Source organism: Thamnophis elegans, chromosome 8, assembly GCF_009769535.1.
Source record: "Thamnophis elegans isolate rThaEle1 chromosome 8, rThaEle1.pri, whole genome shotgun sequence".
Lineage (NCBI taxonomy): Eukaryota > Metazoa > Chordata > Lepidosauria > Squamata > Colubridae > Thamnophis > Thamnophis elegans.
The window spans coordinates 74,986,209-75,004,930 of record NC_045548.1 but is presented as its reverse complement, the minus strand read 5'-3'; the positions used below and the strand labels follow the sequence as shown (position 1 = coordinate 75,004,930).

The following is an 18,722-nucleotide window of genomic DNA, read 5'->3' as shown; positions in this document are numbered from 1 at the left end:
TGGTGCCAGAGGGAAATAAGGACTTGAAATGCCAATCAGGCTTTGAACCAAATTGCAATAAATGAGATTAAGATGCTACACATTTCAACGTGTATCCCTCCACTGGAACAGGGACATAAAAGTTTCATGACTTTGATCTCTTTCATTTCCTCTGGTGGAAGGACTCCAAGCTACACTCCCTCTTCATTCCTCCCTCTACTCCAGCCAGTGATTCCTCCACAATACAGCAGTAATTGTTACTATTGTTATGAAATATGATGGAACTATGTAATGTCAAGATATTTGATACGAATGTCTCTTCTCCACTTGTAGAAACTGCACATCCAGCATGGTTTCCAAATATTTGCTATTTCGATCCCTCGGTTACATTAATTTTCCATGCTCTTACTGAACAATATATTGTTTGTGACTTGAAGGAACAATGGTATTGATGCTTTTTTTCCCCCATGGTTTGCTGCTGTTCTGACCTGCCTTTCTCATCCTTGAAAACTCTTTGCAGAGCCACCTTGAAGGATGCTCTGGGCTGATTCTTCCCTTTCTTCTTCCTCCCCACTAAGAAATAAAGAAGTGGGTTGATGGTGCTGTTGAGAGCCGCACTTCCTATCCCAATGGTCATGAGGAGGGGATTATAGGAACCAAACTATTCAATGACATATAAGGCATCCATTGGGAGAGAGAAAAGGAGGAAGGAAAGGAGAGCCAGCAATAAGGCAGCGAGCAGTTTCCTTTGATTGTGTTGCATTTTAGACCTCGCATGAATCAAGAAAGTCACCGCAGATGCAACCATGGGAGGCGTGCAAAGTAAACCATTCGCAATCAGCTGGTAAAGTAAAGGGGAACTTTCAGAGTTTCCAGTCTGGTTGAGAATGAAGTGCACCGCAGAAAGCAAGAAGGAGAGGATCCAGATGAGGCCACAAACAAGAGTGGGCAAATATGGAGGACGATGGCAGCGATGCCAGAGAGGGAAGAGGACAGCTACGCACCTGTCCAGGCTGATGGCCGTCAGCAGAAACTGGCTGGACGAATAGGTGAAGAGGAAGAGTTCAAAAGATAAGATGAAAAAGACTGCCAGAAGGTTCGTCTTTGTACGGAGAGTTAAAACAGCCACAAATATAGCTGTAATAATAAAGGATGTGAGTGCCCCAAAATCAGCAATGGAGAGGTTCAGGATGAAAGTGGTGAAAGGATTCCTTTTAAAGGAATAAACCAAAAGATAAATTGTGGCTCCATTTCCAATCAAGCCTAAAATACAAATAAGGGCAATGGAGCCATTAATAAGGTTTCGCGTAAAAAAACATCAAGCAGAGGAGTAGTTCTGAAATATTCCGTCCAGTCGTGACTCTAAGAGCCAAGGTGGCGCAGTGGTTAAATGCAGCACTGCAGACTACTGCTAGATCAGCAGGTCAGCGGTTCAAATCTCACCGGCTCAGGGTTGACTCAGCCTTCCATCCTTCCGAGGTGGGTAAAATGAGGACCCAGATTGTTGGGGGCAATATGCTGACTCTCTGTAAACCGCTTAGAGAGACCTGAAAGGCCTATGAAGCGGTATATAAGTCTACTGCTATTGCTATTGCTATTGCTCTTGTAAACAGGGAAAAACAAAACAAAAAGAGAATCAGTCCTTCATTATCTTTTGAGAGCTGAAATCTACAGGGCGGGGCATAACCTTTTCCTAGGGGGTCACAGCAACACTTGTAATAACAACACAAATAATTCATACACCATTCGAAAGCCCATCAAAAACTGAGTTTATTGACACGATTTAATAGTCAGTATGACCACCATTAGCCCTTCGAACAGCATTCAAACGAGGTGGATAAGAACACAACAAATCTTCAAACAGTTCCGTTCGATTTTCCAGATTTTTCAACACAGTTTCCAAATTCATTCTCAAAGTTTCAACCGAATATCGATTTTGACCTTGCTCCTGAATCATCAGAGCTTCCACTTCATCCTTAATTATGGCCCCAATGTTCTCTGCCGGATTGAGATCTGGCGAATTTCCCGGCCAGACGTCATTGCCCCAAAATTCGACATTGTTTTCCTTTAACAATTGCTGAGTCGCATTTGCACGCATGCAAGGAGCTTTGTCATGAAGAAAGACAGCCTCACCAACCACCAAGACATTGTCTGGATCACTGAGAAATGGAATGACATTCTCCAATAAAATTTTCTCACGGAAATAACTGCCATCTCAGGATTCCCCTTTATCCTTCAAAACCCAATGCAGTTTCTTGGCTGTGAAAATGACGAAAATCCCGATGCAAGTCGGATTGCGAACGATTTGTCGATATCGTTCATGTTTGGCGATGTCGTCGACGTCTTTAGCCCAAATTCGATCGTTCTGGAAATTCGGTTTTCGAATGGCATAAACGAAGAATTCGTCAGATGGCGCCAAATGAAGAAAATCTTCCTCGGTCCATTCAGACAACCAATCGCACAACCAAAGCCGATCTTGAACGTGTGTTTGAGTTTTCAATGGTTTGCAAATGACGTGGAATGGCTTCAAACCTTCTCGTTCTCGATATCGGCCGATTGTCCTTTGATCAACTCGTTTTCCACGAATTTGAAGGATTTCTTGGGCCACTTTTCGGTTTCCTTTTCGTTGTTTGCGACTGCCAGTTGCAATGATGGCTTTGCTTTCTTGGGACAGTTGCAGAGGACGCCCTTCTCCAAATTTTGTGAAACATTCTTGGGCTGTTTTGTTCCAATTATCAGTAACCCAATCCGGATGACGTTTCAATTTGTTTGCAATCCATTTTCGATTGATAAACGTCGCTCCAGCATCGCGAGCCTCTCGAAAGGCAATGCATTTTATTCTGTCAATGATCCTTTGTTCTTCCGAATCGAATTTTCCAGCCATTCTTAAAGCAAATTTAACATTTAATAGCTCATTCAATTCAGTTTTTTATGGGCTTTAAAATGAGGTGTCGCGGAAGTTGTAAACTGCTGTCGATCTTGCTGTGACCCCCTAGGAAAAGGTTATGCCCCGCCCTGTATTACCTTTTAATGCCTGCCAATTAGTGAACATTTAAAGTGACTATAAAGCTCTGCTCTGCTCTACTCTACTGTCCTGTCCTGTCCTATTCTGTATTTTCTGTTCTGTTCTGTTCTGTTCTGTTCTACTCTAGTCTACTCTACTCTACTCTACTCTACTCTATTCTATTCTCCTGTCCTGTCTGTCCTGTCCTGTCCTGTCCTGTCCTGTCCTGTCCTATTCTATTCTATTCTATTCTATTCTATTCTACTCTACTCTATTCTATTCTATTTTCCATTCTATTCCATTCCATTCCATTCTCTTGCAGAAATTCCTGAATGCTGAAATAGAATTTCATATGGTGGGCACTTCTGCTCTCATTCTTCACATGTTGTGATTATACAGGACACATCCCTAAAATGTGGGGACAGCGAACAACAGTGCCAACCTAGGAGAAAACTCCGCTGGCAGCTGGGGGGCAACAACAGAAGGCTAATTTCATTTTACAATGAAAATATTTTGCACCATAAAATACTTACAATTCATAGTAGGTTGGCCAGATATTGAGGGAGCCTTCATAATCTAAGGATTCAGTTACAGAAAATCATGATTAGTGTCACATTGCACATATATTTTAGACACATCTTCCATAGTTACAATTTTATTTTTATGTCTCTATATCTGTGTATAGATTAATAAAATAATCCTCAATAATGTTTTCCTGTGGTCACCCCACAGAGTCACTGGTGAATAATCAGTTTCTCTGATGCTTTCTAAGATGCCTGCCACGGAAATATTTAACCAGGTAATTAATTATAAAACAAACTCATCCCGAAAGGGATTTTTTTTTCTTCCCACCCTTGTTTTTCCTTCATTTTCAGAAATGTTTCTGGACCTCCAATCACATTTTTTTTCTTAAAGTTCTCTTAAAGAACATGGAGGATGACTTCAACCCTTGTGTCCTTCTGGAGGACAATCCTGGGATGATGTTGTACACAGGAAATGTGGCAGATATCACCATGTTAGCATTCTTACATTCCCCATGACAGCTAATGTCAGGGTTCCAAATAGCATCCAAAAGTAAATCAGAGTCCAAGGCAAAATATTGCTCAAACTTCCAATTTATTAGGAGAGCCATGTTGGCACATCTGGGAAAACCTGAATCTGAAAGCTTCCCGGTTTTCCCCACCCAGTTGAAAGTTCAAGATCTTGCCCCCACACCCACAAGTCCATATATGGTCCAATCATCCACTGCCACTGCCATCCAGTTCTGATCAGGTGCAGAAGTGCAAAGACAAAGGATGACCTTGGCTTTCTAAAAAGAATGTTGTTATGTCTACATAGCATCTAATTCTGTACAATCCCCCCTCCCATTTTCCCACAATAGAAAATTCATAGTAGAATAATAGAAAGTGTGACAGGCCAAAGATCCAGCAGAAAAGATGGCTGCAGGCCTGACAGCTATGTTGTGTGTGTGTGTGTGGGAACCTTTCAGGAGACATTTTGTGAATGCATTCATAGAATGTCTTCAAAATGTAAATGCAGTTTTAATCCCAGGATGGATGGGACAACAGGAACTCATGATCTGGTGCTAAAATTTCCATTTGGGAATAAGCACACAAAGCATTATGAACCTTTGAGGTTTTTTCGTTATCAGTAGTATCCACAAAGGAAAGGAAATTATATATAATATGATTTTCATACTGTTCATACCTTGTGAATCTGAACAATTAAATTGCTGCCCCATTGTGCAAAAAGTGTTATTTTCTTGTTTAGAAAAGTTCAATCTCTGGATAAGATGGACAATTTGGGACACTGTAATGTAAGAAGAAATACAATTATCAAAAGCAAGCACACTCATTTTTTCCTCCCTAATTGTCAAAATGACTGAAAGAATTTGTGGTCTTAGAGAATTCAAATTTCTTTGTCCAAACAAAACAAACATAATAACCCTTATGCTGGCTTTTAATCAAGCAATCAGCATTTATTTACAGTCTGAGCCCAAACACAATACAACAGAGCAGAAATGCAGTAACGTAAGTGCAAACAGTGAATTTTAAAAATTGAAAGAAAGTATTTAAAAAGTTTGCAGTGTTGGAAGAAATATTCATCTGGGTTCAGTTCCAAGTGGGGAGAAACACACTGGAAACGTGGAGGCTGATTGGAAAGATGGTTTAATGATGAACAGGACTACAAGGGTTTTAGGTTCTGGGTAGCTGACCACATGGAGTGGAGAGTGAGTATTATTTATACCCTCCCTTGAGCCTTGCCCTTGAGTTTCCTGTTACTGTCTTAAGGGCATGTAAGAGCCAAGATGGCGCAGTGGTTAAATGCAGCACTGCAGGCTACTGCTAGATCAGCAGGTCAGCGGTTCAAATCTCACCGGCTCAGGGTTGACTCAGCCTTCCATCCTTCCGAGGTGGGTAAAATGAGGACCCAGATTGTTGGGGGCAATATGCTGACTCTCTGTAAACCGCTTAGAGAGGCCTGAAAGGCCTATGAAGCGGTATATAAGTCTACTGCTATTGCTATTGCTTAATATTCTATTGGCTCAGACTCCCAGGGAGCTATGGTTATAGGTGAGGTTGTCTGAGATAGGTTTGGTTCAGTGGTGGGTTGCTAACCGGCTTACTACCTGTTCATTTGTGCTCTCTCTCTCTTGCATAATGCTTCTGCACATGGGCAGAAGCATCCGGGTGGGTGGGTGGAGCCTCCTGCAACTTCCACTATCAGTTTGGCTGAACCGGGACGAACCTGCAGCAACCTACCTCTGGTTCGGTTGAATCTTGCTGAGTGATGCATTGAAGAGGCTTGGTTGTGCCATGTAGTGAGCTCTGCTGATAGATAATCCTATTATACCCTGGAGGATCATGAGCTGCAGGTCTTTTGTCATATATCTATATATCTATATATCTATATATCTATATATCTATATATCTATATATCTATATATCTATATATCTATATATCTATATATCTATATATCTATATATCTATATATCTATATATCTATATATCTATATATCTATATATCTATATACCTATACCTATACCTACATCTACATCTACATCTATATCTATATAGATCTAGATCTAGATCTAGATCTAGATTATAGATCTAGATGATCTAGATCTAGATATAGATCTAGATTATAGATATAGATATAGATATATATTTAAAGTCACAACCCCTGGTATGCCCAAATATGGGAGGAAGATCACACTTCCATTCTCTGTCCTTCGGCTCGTCACAAGAGACCATCCAGACAGAAACCCAATATTTTTTACTGTTGCCTTTTTGTTACATTTGTTATATTTGTGCTGATAAATAAATAAAGCGAGACTAGTATAGATCTATTTCAAGCTATTTAGCTCTCATCAGCTAGCCATACCCTTGCTGGTTCGATTCCCAAATAGATATAGCTAGATAAATAGATAGATAGATAGATAGATAGATAGATAGATAGATAGATAGACAGACAGACAGACAGACAGACAGACAGACAGACAGACAGACAGACAGACAGACAGATAAATAGAATAATGGATGGGGCCCAGGGGTGGGTCGCTGCTGTCATTACTGCTGGTTCACTTCATGCCCTCTTTGCTTGTACATGCACAATTGTCTGTAAATTGTTCTGTGCATGTGCAGAACATTATAAAATGACTAAAAATGCATGCTGGCAATGGCATGGGTGACCAGGGAACCGGTTCGGGGGCATGGCCAGCCTGGTTTCCCTACCGGTTCAGTGACCCAGTCATAATTTCCACTACCGGTTCACGTGAACCGGTAGCAACCAGGGGTAAAATCCAGCAGGTTCTGACAGGTTCTGGAGAACCAGTAGCAGAAATTTTGTGTAGTTCGGAGAACCGGCAAATGCCACCTCTGGTTGAGGTTTGAGTCACATGTTGATTTATAAGAAAAGAAAAGTTAATGTAGTGTTTTGGTTCCCTTGGTGAATAAACAATGCCAGAAATTCAAGTGTGTATGTGTGGAGCACTGCATCCTCCATCTTGCAGATTCTCCTACCCATCCCAAGGATAGAGTTGTAATCAAATCAAGGATATTTTTAAGCTCTGTTACTTGTTTTTCCACCTCTGAACTCTCACTTTCAGTTTTGATAAAGTCCTAGCCAACAAAGTTTGCTCCGAAGTTCAATGGAACCCAGAGGAGAAATGAAACCTCTGAGAATTCCGGAGGCCTCAAAGACATTATGAAAAAGATAATATGGAATATAAGGAGGAATTTCTGGTTGTCTTAGACTCCAGGAAAGTCATCTTACTCAAATCAGAGAAGGCATCTACAATAACAAGGGAAACATATCTTTCTCCTTCTATTCTGGCCACGTTTTACAAAGGCACACTTGAGAGCGTTTGGTTTGGTTTGGCAGCTGCAGTGCCTCAGATGGAAAGTCCATACAGAGAGTGGTGAGGACAGCAGAGAACATTATAGGAAGCTCGCTTCCCATTTTTCAGGATACTGCTTATAAGCGCTATGTGCTTAAAGCTTAAAGCATTGTTAGAGACACCATCCCCTCCACCCCCACACATCCACCTTCATGGTCTGTTTCTGTTGCTCCCTGCTGGGGTGGGGGGGGGAGGTTTTGAAGTATCTCTAGCTGGACTACCAGATTTTATAACAGTCATACTCCCTAGGCCATCCATCTGGTAAACTCACAAGATTTGTTTCTCTCTCTCTGTAGATGTACATATGTGAACTAGTCTGTGTTGTTTCTCTGTATTGTATATGCAAGTATATGCATACTGTTGTATTTAATGATTGATTTCGTCATGTTTATGTAGTGTACATTGGATGATTACTGTTGGGGTTTGTGCCAGCTAGAAATAAGGACTTGAAATGTCTATAAAAGAGTTGCAGGAAGGAAGTCATACAATCTTAGAATCTACATATCTTTAAAGAAATGTAAAAAAAGGAAACAACAAATAATATTTATTAATAATGAACTGTTATTATATAATATAATATGAGAGTATGCTTGAAGGGTTAAGGATCAAAAATGTCATTATTTATTTCAGCACATTCCCCCCCCCTTACAATTTCTTTCATTACATATATAAATTTGCATCTTGTTTGTGAACCCCTACATTCTTCTACCAAGTGCTTTAGGGACAAAAGCTCGGGAAACAAGAAATGATGAAAATTACTGATTTTAAAAAAATGTCATTTGGTAAGAATGATTCCTACAGTTGTTATGATGATTTGTATTAGGACATTTTTCTGTCCAACATCTTCACTTTAAAAATTACACGTGAAGTAATATTTCCTGTTTACATTGTTTGGTGATTAGCTATATTAGGATTGGCAAATTCCATCCATTCTGCAGGTTCTTATTGAGTCCGCATATCATTTAGAGCTTTAAAAAATGACTACACAATGCCAGTGACTCCTCACAAGTGACAGTGAGTCTTCACAACTGGTCTTCCTCCATAGTTTTCGGATCTTCTGGGCTGTCCTTCTCATCTTTGAAGACTCTTTGGAGAGCCACCTTGTAAGATGCTCTGGGCTGATCTTTCCCCCTCTTTTTCCTTCCGACTAAGAAATAAAGGAGTGGGTTGATGCTGCTATTGAGAGCCACACATCCTATCCCAACGGTCATGAGGAGGGGATTATAGGAACCAAAATATTTCATGACATAAAAGACATCCATTGGGAGGGAAAAAAGCAGGAAGAAGAGAAGAGCCAGCAAGATGGTGGTGAGAAGTTTCCCTTGATTGTGTTGAGATTTAGACCTCATACAAATCCAGAGGGTCAAAGTGGACACAACCATGAGAGGCGTACAAAATAAGCCATTCACAATAATCTGAAAAAAGAAAAGTGAAATTCTAAAGTTGGTAGTCTGGTACAGAGTGAAGTGCACCGCAGAGAGAAAGAAGGAGAGATTCCATGTGAGGAGACAAAGAAGGGTGGGAAAGTATGGAGGACGATGGGAGCGATGCCAGTGTGGGAAAAGGACAGCCACACACCTGTCCAGGCTGATGGCCGTCAGCAGAAGCCGGCTAGCAGAATAGGTGAAGAAAAAGAGCTCAAGTAATAAGAAGAAAAAGGCAAATGAAAGATGAGTGATTCCATGCAGAGTTAGAACAGCGACAACAACAGCTGCAATAATAAAGCATGTGAGGACTCCAAAATCAGCGATGGAGAGGTTCAGGATGAAAGTGGTGAAAGGATTCCTCTTAATGGAATAAGCCAGAAGATAAATTGTCCTTCCATTTCCCACCAGGCCTAAAATACAGATAACTGCAAAGAAGCCGCTGATAAGGTTGCTTGTTAAATCGAGCACAGGAGTCATTCCAAAATATTTAGCCCAGACATCACGCCTGTTAACAGAAAGAGATGAAAACAGAATCAACCCTTGTCTCAAAAATCTGCGAACTGCTCAGATATTCACATCATTGGATAGGTTTTGTGTTAAATTATCAAGCAATTGATCCTATGAAGAAGAGTAAATTTCTGATATTTTAGAAATGTTTGAAGCAAAAAAATTGACATAGCCTAAGACACAGTAGGCTGCCAAAGTCTTTCGGGATAAGGCTGATAAACACCCACCTTTGTCTCCTTTGAAACTCTGCTTAAGACCTAATTGCCGATTAGCTTTGCAAGTCCAAATGGAGCACAGAGTCAAAACAGAGCTTCAGAGATTAAACCGACCAGAACGAATGAAGTTGCTTCCTGCAAAGGCTCACATGCCTTTGCTCATCCTTTATTTCTTATGGGAGGGGACAATCATCTCCAAGCCTTACTCTTGAGTCATCCCTTTTGTCTTAACTGTTCTTGTTTTATGGAAGCTCTGTACTTGATCCACTGGGAACAGACTCCCCCTCTTCCTCTGCCTCGCTGATGTCAGACTCTGGAGGCTCCTGAGGGAGCACATAACTCCCAGATGGTCCTGCCCCCCTCTCTGCCTCTGATGCAGAGTCCTCATCAAAGCCTTCCTCAGACTCCAGGACTGGCCCATGCTCCTCCCCAACCTTCTCACTGTCTAACTCTGCTGCCAGCTCCATAGGCCACTGGCAGACTCTATCAAATTAAGCTGTCCATGATGTGTTAATAGCCAAATAGTGAAGACCATCTCTCCGGGAAATGTTGTCCTTTGTTTGCCCCCTGCATGGAATCCAAAAGTCCTCATTGGCTGTTTTGGAAATCTAATGGGCCTGTACTTTCACCAAAAATGGGTTAAGAGCCAGCTGAGTTGAACAACATCCATCCTTCACAAAGTGCTCCCATTTGAGCAACACAATAGGCAGAGCAGGGGAGCAATTTTCCTTGTAGAATTTTATGAAACCACTAACTGATAACCTGGCATTGCCTGGGTATTTATTTATCTTAATCCATACATTTGTCCTCAAAAATGATCTTGGCCCAAATGTAATTTCTAATGTTGGATTTTCCTCCTTACCAGAGGGAGCTCCCTTGTGGAGTACTGTGAAGCCATTACCATGGCAACTCCACTGCGCTGCACAATAGAATCCATTTTACGGCAGTACGGTAGAATCCATTTTAAGGCACAACAGGCTGTATTTTAACAGAACACATACCCAGAGAGGTGTTAGGGGTGTCTTACCCCCAAAGTATTTGGTTCCAGAGAGAAAGTCATCTGTGTACTAAGTTTGGTTGAAATTGCTTGAGGCGTTCCAGAGTTATAATGGAACACACACACACACACACAGCCATTGATAGTTGATAGATAGATAGATAGATAGATAGATAGATAGATAGATAGATAGATAGATAGATAGATAGAAGGCTTACTCCATTCCTGCAAAAAAATGTTTTCTATCATAATATACTTACACATTGAAGGATATAGGTGTAATATTATAGAAGGCACCACTTCCACTATAGTCATCATCATCTAAGGAAGAAATTATGGTAAGTCAAGAGTATAATTAATAACAGCAGGCAGCAAAAATGCTAATTTGTTTTAAAAAGTTCTTCCATACATTCAGTGTCTTTCTGAATGAGAGTTTGTGTAGGCATAAATTAAATAATTCCCTTTTTTTTTCTTCTTGTTGTGGTTGCCCAGATAGTTATTAGCAATACTCAGTTCTTATGGTCCTCTCTAAGAGGCCCAGGAATTACCAGGAGTTTTCAGACTATAAGATGCACCAGAGTATAAAACTCACTTTAGTTTTTGGAGAGGAAAACAAGAAAAAAAAACATTCTGCCTCTGCCTACCAGCAACCATGGTATTCATCTGTCTAGCATCCTGTCAGTGTGTGAGAGAGTTGAGGGTTGTTGGAAACAAACAGTATTTGCTGTGTGAGGAACAAGGAAGGAGACAGCAAGGAGCCTGGGCCTGGCTTGTTCTGTACTAAAGCTGTATGCTGTGCTGATATCTGAAAGTAAAACTGAAAGAGAAACTTATCTCCTCTGTTGAAATACCATGTTGGAAAACCTGCTTTTGGTATTGTATATTTACTTAATGTGTTATATTATATTATATTATATAGAGAAGTTATTGAATCCTGCTGAAACAGTTCCTTGTGTGTTCTTTCTGAATGTTGCAAGACACGTCCTTACAGCAAATTACAAACAGCCAGGTCAGCTTCAGCACATTATTGCCGTCTAATTCAGCATGAGCAGCTGATTGGCGGGTGGATTGGCCTCCTGGAATACCCCCAATCAGCTGTTCCAGGCTGAACGGATTGCCACAGACCATTGCCTCCTCCATGCCTTGCATTTATGGCTACATTCAGTGTATAAGCAGTGCCCAAATTTTCACCCTCTTTTAGGAGGGGGAGTGCATCTTATACTCTGAAAATATGGCATTTAACCTAATTAATTCAAAAATGCTCATTTTGAAAAGGAAACTATTTTTCCCACCCTTGTTTTTCCTTCATTTCCAGAATGCTTCTGGATCTCCAACCACATTTCTTGTTCTTAATGTTCTCTTGAAGAACATAGAGGTTGACTTCATCTCTTTTGCCCTTCTAGAATGATGTTGCCTGCAGGCAGTGGTGGGTTTCAAAAATTGTTTGAACCTACTCTGTGGGTGTGGCCTCCTTTGTGGGAGTGGCTTGCCGCCCATGTGACTGGATGGGAGTGGCTTGCTGCCCATGTGACTGGATGGGAGGGCCTTGCCGCCCATGTGACCGGATATGAAGATGCCGACAACACTTGGCAGAACCACCTTAAATTACCTCACTCACAGCACTGGCATGCATAAGAATATGATGTAAACTTGTTTTTTAAAAGGCATCTTTGGTTTGCATTAAAACAACTTCAACACACGCAATGTTCTGATTGCACCACAAACGCAGTAGTCATCCTTACCTTTCACAGAGGCACTGAGTTTTATAAATATGAGCATGATAGTGTAGAATAATCACATCCAAGGACCAGGGGTGGGTTTCAAAAAATTTTGGAACCTCTTCTGTAGGTGTGGCCTGCTTTCCGGGTCCACTGGTGGAGCCTCTTCTAACCGGTTCGGTAGATTTGATGAACTGGTTCTACCGGATAAGTGCGAACTGGTAGGAACCCACCTCTGCCTGCAGGAAGTGGCAGGTATCAATGCGTCCATATTTCTAAATTCTCCATAAGATTTAGTTAACGAATAATTCCCTTGGAAGCCATTTTGTGAATGCACACACAGAATGCTTTTAAGATGCCAGTGTGTGTCCCCTCCTTTCCAATCCCAGGAGGTGGGGGAACAACAGGGACTCATGATCTCATTGTAGAATTTGAATTTTGGAATAAGCTTATGAAGTATTATGAACACTTGAGATTTCTTCATCAGCTGCACCCAGAAAGGAAAGGAAGATGATATATAATATAGTTTACATATTGTTCCTACCTCCTAGGGAAATAATTTCTTCTTCCATTGTGCAAAAATTGTTGTTTGTCTGTTTGGATAAATCCAGATCAAATTTAAGGGGGACAGCCGAGGACACTGCAATTTAAGGGGAAATACATTTTTTAATAAAGTTTTCTTCATTTTTTTTATTTTCATACAAATAACCACATGTATACTGTTAAGTAACCAACACTATTTTGTATTATTAAATATTTATGTCAATTTGTCTTACCATCAACCCCCAAGAACCATTATTGGCTCCCCATACTTCTGCTCTCTATACACTATATTTATACTTTATCCATAACTTTCTTCTCCCTTGAGCCGAGGTGGCACAGTGGTTAGGGTGCAGTACTGCAGGCCACTTCAGCTGACTGCTATCTGAAGTTCAACGGTTCAAATCTCACCGGCTCAAGGTTGACTCAGCCTTCCATCCTTCTGAGGTGGGTGAAATGAGGACCCAGACTGTGGGGGCAATATGCTGACTCTGTAAACCGCTTAGAGAGGCCTGAAAGCCCTATGAAGCGGTATATAAGTCTAACTGCTATTTCTATAACTGCTATTGACTGTTCTTGTGATTGTCATAGGGAATTGTGTTCCTGGATTCTAATTCAAAATCATCGTTGGTTTGCCATCTGCACAAAACAAGTGTAATCCCTCCCAGCCCTCAAACAACCAATCAAAATTTACAGCTGAAGACCAAACACAATTGAAAGACCATCAACACAATATAATTGTCAGACGTGCCTCCTTCAAAATTCAAGAAAGGAAATCCTCAACTTCATTATTTTAGAGAAAAGGAACTTTTACTGAATATGAAGTGAAAGCAACGAATAAAGCAAGTTCTGAGGCTAAAGGGGCGAAATTGTACATATCAAAGGTTTATCCAAATCCTTTCTCCCAATGACCCCAAGCTGAATGCCCAATCTCCAGCCCCCAAGGGAATAGCTTATGATTAAGATCAGGAATGATATAAATTGTTTAAAGTTAGCCTAGCAAGGAGGAGCTAAGTTCAATTTAAAGATGTTACCAATTTTCTATTCTTTTTTCAAATATATCTTAGACTGTTTTTGTTAAAGATTTATACTGTGTATGGGTGCTGGGAAGTCGGGGTGGGGGAAGGCTGGGGGGGTTGGGGGGGAGGGGGAGGGAGGGATATATATTAGGCTTGACAAGGGGTGTTAGACTTTAAAGTAATATGATTGCACATGTATACTGTCTTCTCTTATTTTTTCTTTAAAACTAAGATACGTTAAGTATATTGATATGGAAGCATAAATACCATCAACATAGAATGGAGTTTGCTCAGAAACTGAAATACAACAAGTGAATGAGAGGAAGAGTGGGAAGCAGAGGAGAGAAGAAAGATAGAAAGAGAGGGATAGGAGAGAGGGTAAGGGGGGAAGATGAGGAGGATAAGGAGGAGTGGAATGAAGAGAGAGGAGGAGGAGAAAGGAAGGGGAAGTAGAGTAGGAAAGGATGATGGAGGGAAGAAAGGAGGTAGGAGAGAGGTAGAAGAAAGAAGTGTATGGAGAGCAGAAGAGCTAATAATGGGTTTTTATCTTTCTGGGTGTTGATGGCAAGAAGAACTGATGTAATTACTACTTAATAGAATATGATATTGGCTATGTAATAGTATACATGTGATTATATGTTATGAAAATGGAAAATAAAAAAAGTATATTTTGGAAAAAAAAAAGGGTGTCATGTAGGGTGCATCTTCAGTTGGCTTCATCCATCTGGTTGGCAGAGATGGTTGACCTTGACCAAACCTGAACAAGAGCATTCAGCATGCACAGAAGATGGTGAGAACAAGACTCCTTCCCCGTCCCAAGATATCACCTCCAGCTCGATTATCCTCCCAAATACCAAAACCCGCTCTTTCCCCATTACTATGGCAGCCAATAGCAAGCAAGCGACATAGAGGCTGACAATAATAACTATTAAAAAGGAACTTTTTTTAAAAAATGAGGAAAAATTGTGGTATTTCATCAAGTCATCTGAATGGAATCTCTTTGAAATGTCTTGGAAACCAGACATTTGGTTATGGTTGAAAAAAAATGGCAGACTAATTTCTTAATTTCCTTGGCACTAAATATCTTCTTATTCTGCATTAGCCACAACAGGGTTGTCTGAATGTAACATAAATGCTGGGCAGAAAGCTATAGAAAAATGAAAGTTTTTCACTCTTGTGAGAACAGTGTCAGGCCTGCAATTATATTCCTTTTAGAATTTTGGCCTGCCACACTTTCTCTTATTTCGTTATGCTGTTTCTTTAGTAAAGTTGATGGGAGGGGGGAATAGACAGGAGTAAGATTGTGGAATGTATTGTGTATTGTTATCATTCTTTTCTAGAAGCCAAGGTCTTCTTTTGTCTCTGCACTAGTACACCTGACCGGAAGCAGCTGGGCGTGGATGCCAGCGTGGAAGAAGAAGATGGGACCATGTGATGGATTGTGAGTGTGGGGACAAAGATCATTAACTTTTAACTGGGTGGAATTCTGATGTCATTTCCAGTATTGGGATATCATAGCATAATGCCAAGATGTCTGATTTATTAAATTGGAACTTTAAGGATCGTTTTGCCTTGGATTCTGATTTAATTCTACATGATACTTGGTACGCTGACAAACAGCATATTTCTGGACCTCTAGTTCCTCTCTTCTTCCTCCTTGGAAGCTTATTTTTAGGTTGTACATAAAATGATGCCATTTCCTTCTCCCCAGCAGAAAATAGATGAGTGGCTTAACACTGCGGTTTAGACAGGCCCATAAATAGCTATAGGTAATACAATCAAAATATGCAGTATTGGAAAGAATGCTGATCAGATAAATGGCACTTAGTGGAATAGAAAAAATGAGGAAGAAAACATGGGCAAACAAAATGGCCACCAGAAGCTTTCCTCACCTTTTCACTTGTGATTGTCTGTAGCCTTTCAGGAAGAAGGCTAGACCGGAAACCACCAGTCTGGCCTTGAGATGCAAAATGGGGTAAATATGAGAATAAGGAAGTATTGGAGAAACTTTCAAAGACCTATAACCAAAATCAGAGGGTAATGAATTGCACGGAGGAAAATAGAGGCTATCCATGTAAAGGCATGGAGTACAGTAGACAAGTATAGTGGTTGGTGGCATCTATGCCAAAATGGGAAGAAGACAGCCAAACACCGGTCAATGCAGATGATTGTCAGAAGAAATTGACCGGCGCAGTGCACACATACTAACTTTCTATTTTTTTTTTCTATGAGTGAACTTTCAGAAGTTAAGTGTCGAATTGCAGAGACCGACACAAACATGAGAGTCCCACTCTCGACCACAGCCAAATTGAGGATAATAGATGATAATAGATGATGAAAGGAGTCATCTTCATTTGGGAATGCAAAACTCTGATGACCATTCCTTTCTAATAAGAAATACAGATTAAAATGATTAAAGAACAGGCATACAGGCTCAGAAATGCTGCCCTTGGAGTGTATGGCAAGAATGAAATTGTCCTCGGTATTATTGAATGTTAAATTTTCCACTTTAGCATCCATTATTCCAGAGTGGATGTTTGTCACATTGTTCATCATCTTCTGTGAAAATGAAACTTATGTTTATTTTTTCTTTTTGCTTCTGCTTTTTGCTGAGGGATATTGATGGATCCAGACAGCTAAACAACAAACCACTCACCCTTTGTCAATAGAGATTAAATGTCATTTGTATCCTTATTTTTCCAAGAAGCAAAAAAGAAGAATTTATTCAGCAAAAGGAATAGGTTTCCACGTTAAAGAGAAGAAAACTTACTTTACATTTTGCTATAAACCAGGAACAAGAAAGCATTTGTAGGCATTTTACGCAAAGGAGATGTTTAAAAATCAAATCACAGAACATGGAAGGAGAAAGAAGAAATACCAAATTGAAAATCAGTCCATCAAGCCATCCAAATACAGTTAAAAGTCCAAGACCAAATGCAGTCAAAAGACCCGCTATCAAACACAATAACCATTAAAAAGGAATTTTTAGAAAACTGAGCGAACCTCTGTGAAAAATTAGCAGCTAACAGTTGATAGGAAGAAAATAAAACTTAAGGGCTTCCGGCAGTTTCAGCTCTTGAAAATATACTTAAAGTGTTTGAAAAACTTGATGAATTTTCCATTCTTTTACAAAAATGGATGTCTTGTCATTGAACTGCAAGATTAATATCAGTTCCAAAACTATGCATATTAATGCTGACACCAATCTTTATTGTGAGGTTCTCTTTTCCAATCAAAACACCAGGTAGACAATACAATAGCTATAAAAAAGGAATTTAAAATTTGAGAGAAAATCTTTTAAAAGCTTGTTGTTATTAGTTGTAAAGTTGTGTCTGACCCATCACGACCCAATGGACAATGTTCCTCCACGGCCTTCCTGTCCTCTACCATTCTTTGGAGTCCATTTAAGCTCATACCTACTGCTTCGGTGACTCCATCCAGCCACCTCATTCTCTGTCGTTCCCTTCTTCTTTTGCCCCCAATCGTTCCCAGCATGAGACTCTTCTCCAGTGAGTCCTTCCTTCTCATTAGGTGGCCAAAGTCTTTGAGTTTTATCTTTAGGATCTGGCTTTCTAAAGAGCAGTCAGGATTGATCTCCTCTAGGACTGTCTGGTTTGATCACCTTGCAGTCCATGGGAGTCTTCTCCAGCACCATAGTTCAAAGGCTTAATGTAGCACTTAAGAATCCTCTGGTTAGACGGGGTATATTTGGAGTTTGGAATAGATATAAAACAAGAAAAACTGCATCCAGTTTCGGTTATCATGTTACAAAAAAGATGATGAGACTTTGGAAAAAGTGCAAAGAAGAGTATTTAAGATGATTAAATGTAGACTAAAACATATGAAGAATGGTTGCAAGATTTGGGTATGGTTAGTCTAGAGAAAAGAAGGATTAGGGGTGACATGAAAGCAGTATTCCAGTATTTGAGAAACTGTCACAAAGAAAAGGAGGTCAACTTATTTTCCAAAGCACCAGAAGGCACCAGAAGGCAAGAGAAGTAATGATGGATGGAAACGAATCAAGGAGAGAAGCAACCTGAAATTAAGGAGAAATTTCCTAACGGTGAGGACAATTAACCAGTGGAACAGCTTGCCTCCAGAAGTTGTGGGTGCTCCATCACTGGAGGCTTTTAAGAAGAGACTGGACAGCCACTTGTCTGAAATAGTATAGGGCAGTGTTTCTCAACCTTGGCAACTTGAAGATGGCTGGACTTCAACTCCCAGAATTCCCCAGCCAGCGAATGCTGGCTGGGGAATTCTGGGAGTTGATGTCCAGTCATCTTCAAGTTGCCAAGGTTGAGAAACACTGGTATAGGGTCTAATAGTATATTATGAAACCTGAATCTTTTTTTAAAGAAATGGCAATGAAGAATTGGAAAGAAAATACAGGCCTTTGTTTTTGTACATGAAATCATTGGCAAGACTGTAGTATGCCCAAAGGCGGAAAAAAGAAGAATATATACCCACAAAGTAAGTAGAGTATCATGTGCTTTCAAAGTTACTAGAACCTCTCCTTTACAGTTGCTTACTGTATTACCAGTAAAACAAGCAATATCTCAGATCTGGTATAAGCAGGAAATAAGAGGTCTGCCATTTTCCATTTCCTGTGTTTCTTACAGCACCCACAGCTGATACCTTAAATAGCAGAGCAATAATAAAGCAGCTTTATGAGCCTCATCTATCATTAAGCTTTGCATGAGTACCTTTAGGAGGGGAAGAAAAAACATTCAAACTATCAAAATGGCTGAAAAGTACATGATGGCTACTGAAGGAGCATAGTAATCAAACCAATATTTGCTGCTTTGCTTCTGATATAATATACTGCTAGAAATCATTTATTATGAATTAAGCCTTCTTATCAGCTTCTGCTTATGTTACTGTATACCAGTGGTGGGATTCAGCCAATTTGCACCTA

The 18,722-nt window shown here is 40.2% G+C and overlaps 1 protein-coding gene and 2 pseudogenes across 1 annotated transcript; all 3 read right to left on the bottom strand.

The window, feature by feature from the left end:
• Positions 1–346: 346 nt before the first annotated feature.
• Positions 347–5,779, bottom strand: LOC116512047 (annotated as a pseudogene).
• A 2,251-nt stretch (positions 5,780–8,030) lies between these two features.
• Positions 8,031–12,881, bottom strand: LOC116512677 (proto-oncogene Mas-like). The gene is made up of 3 exons (XM_032223282.1): positions 12,793–12,881; positions 10,791–10,851; positions 8,031–9,316 (listed from the first exon to the last, which is right to left on the bottom strand). The coding sequence occupies exons 1-3, from the start codon at positions 12,818–12,820 to the stop codon at positions 8,407–8,409; spliced, it is 999 nt and encodes a 332-aa protein (XP_032079173.1). The 5' UTR covers positions 12,821–12,881; the 3' UTR covers positions 8,031–8,406.
• Positions 12,882–14,895: 2,014 nt separating this feature from the next.
• On the bottom strand, positions 14,896–16,188 carry LOC116512046 (annotated as a pseudogene).
• Positions 16,189–18,722: the final 2,534 nt, after the last annotated feature.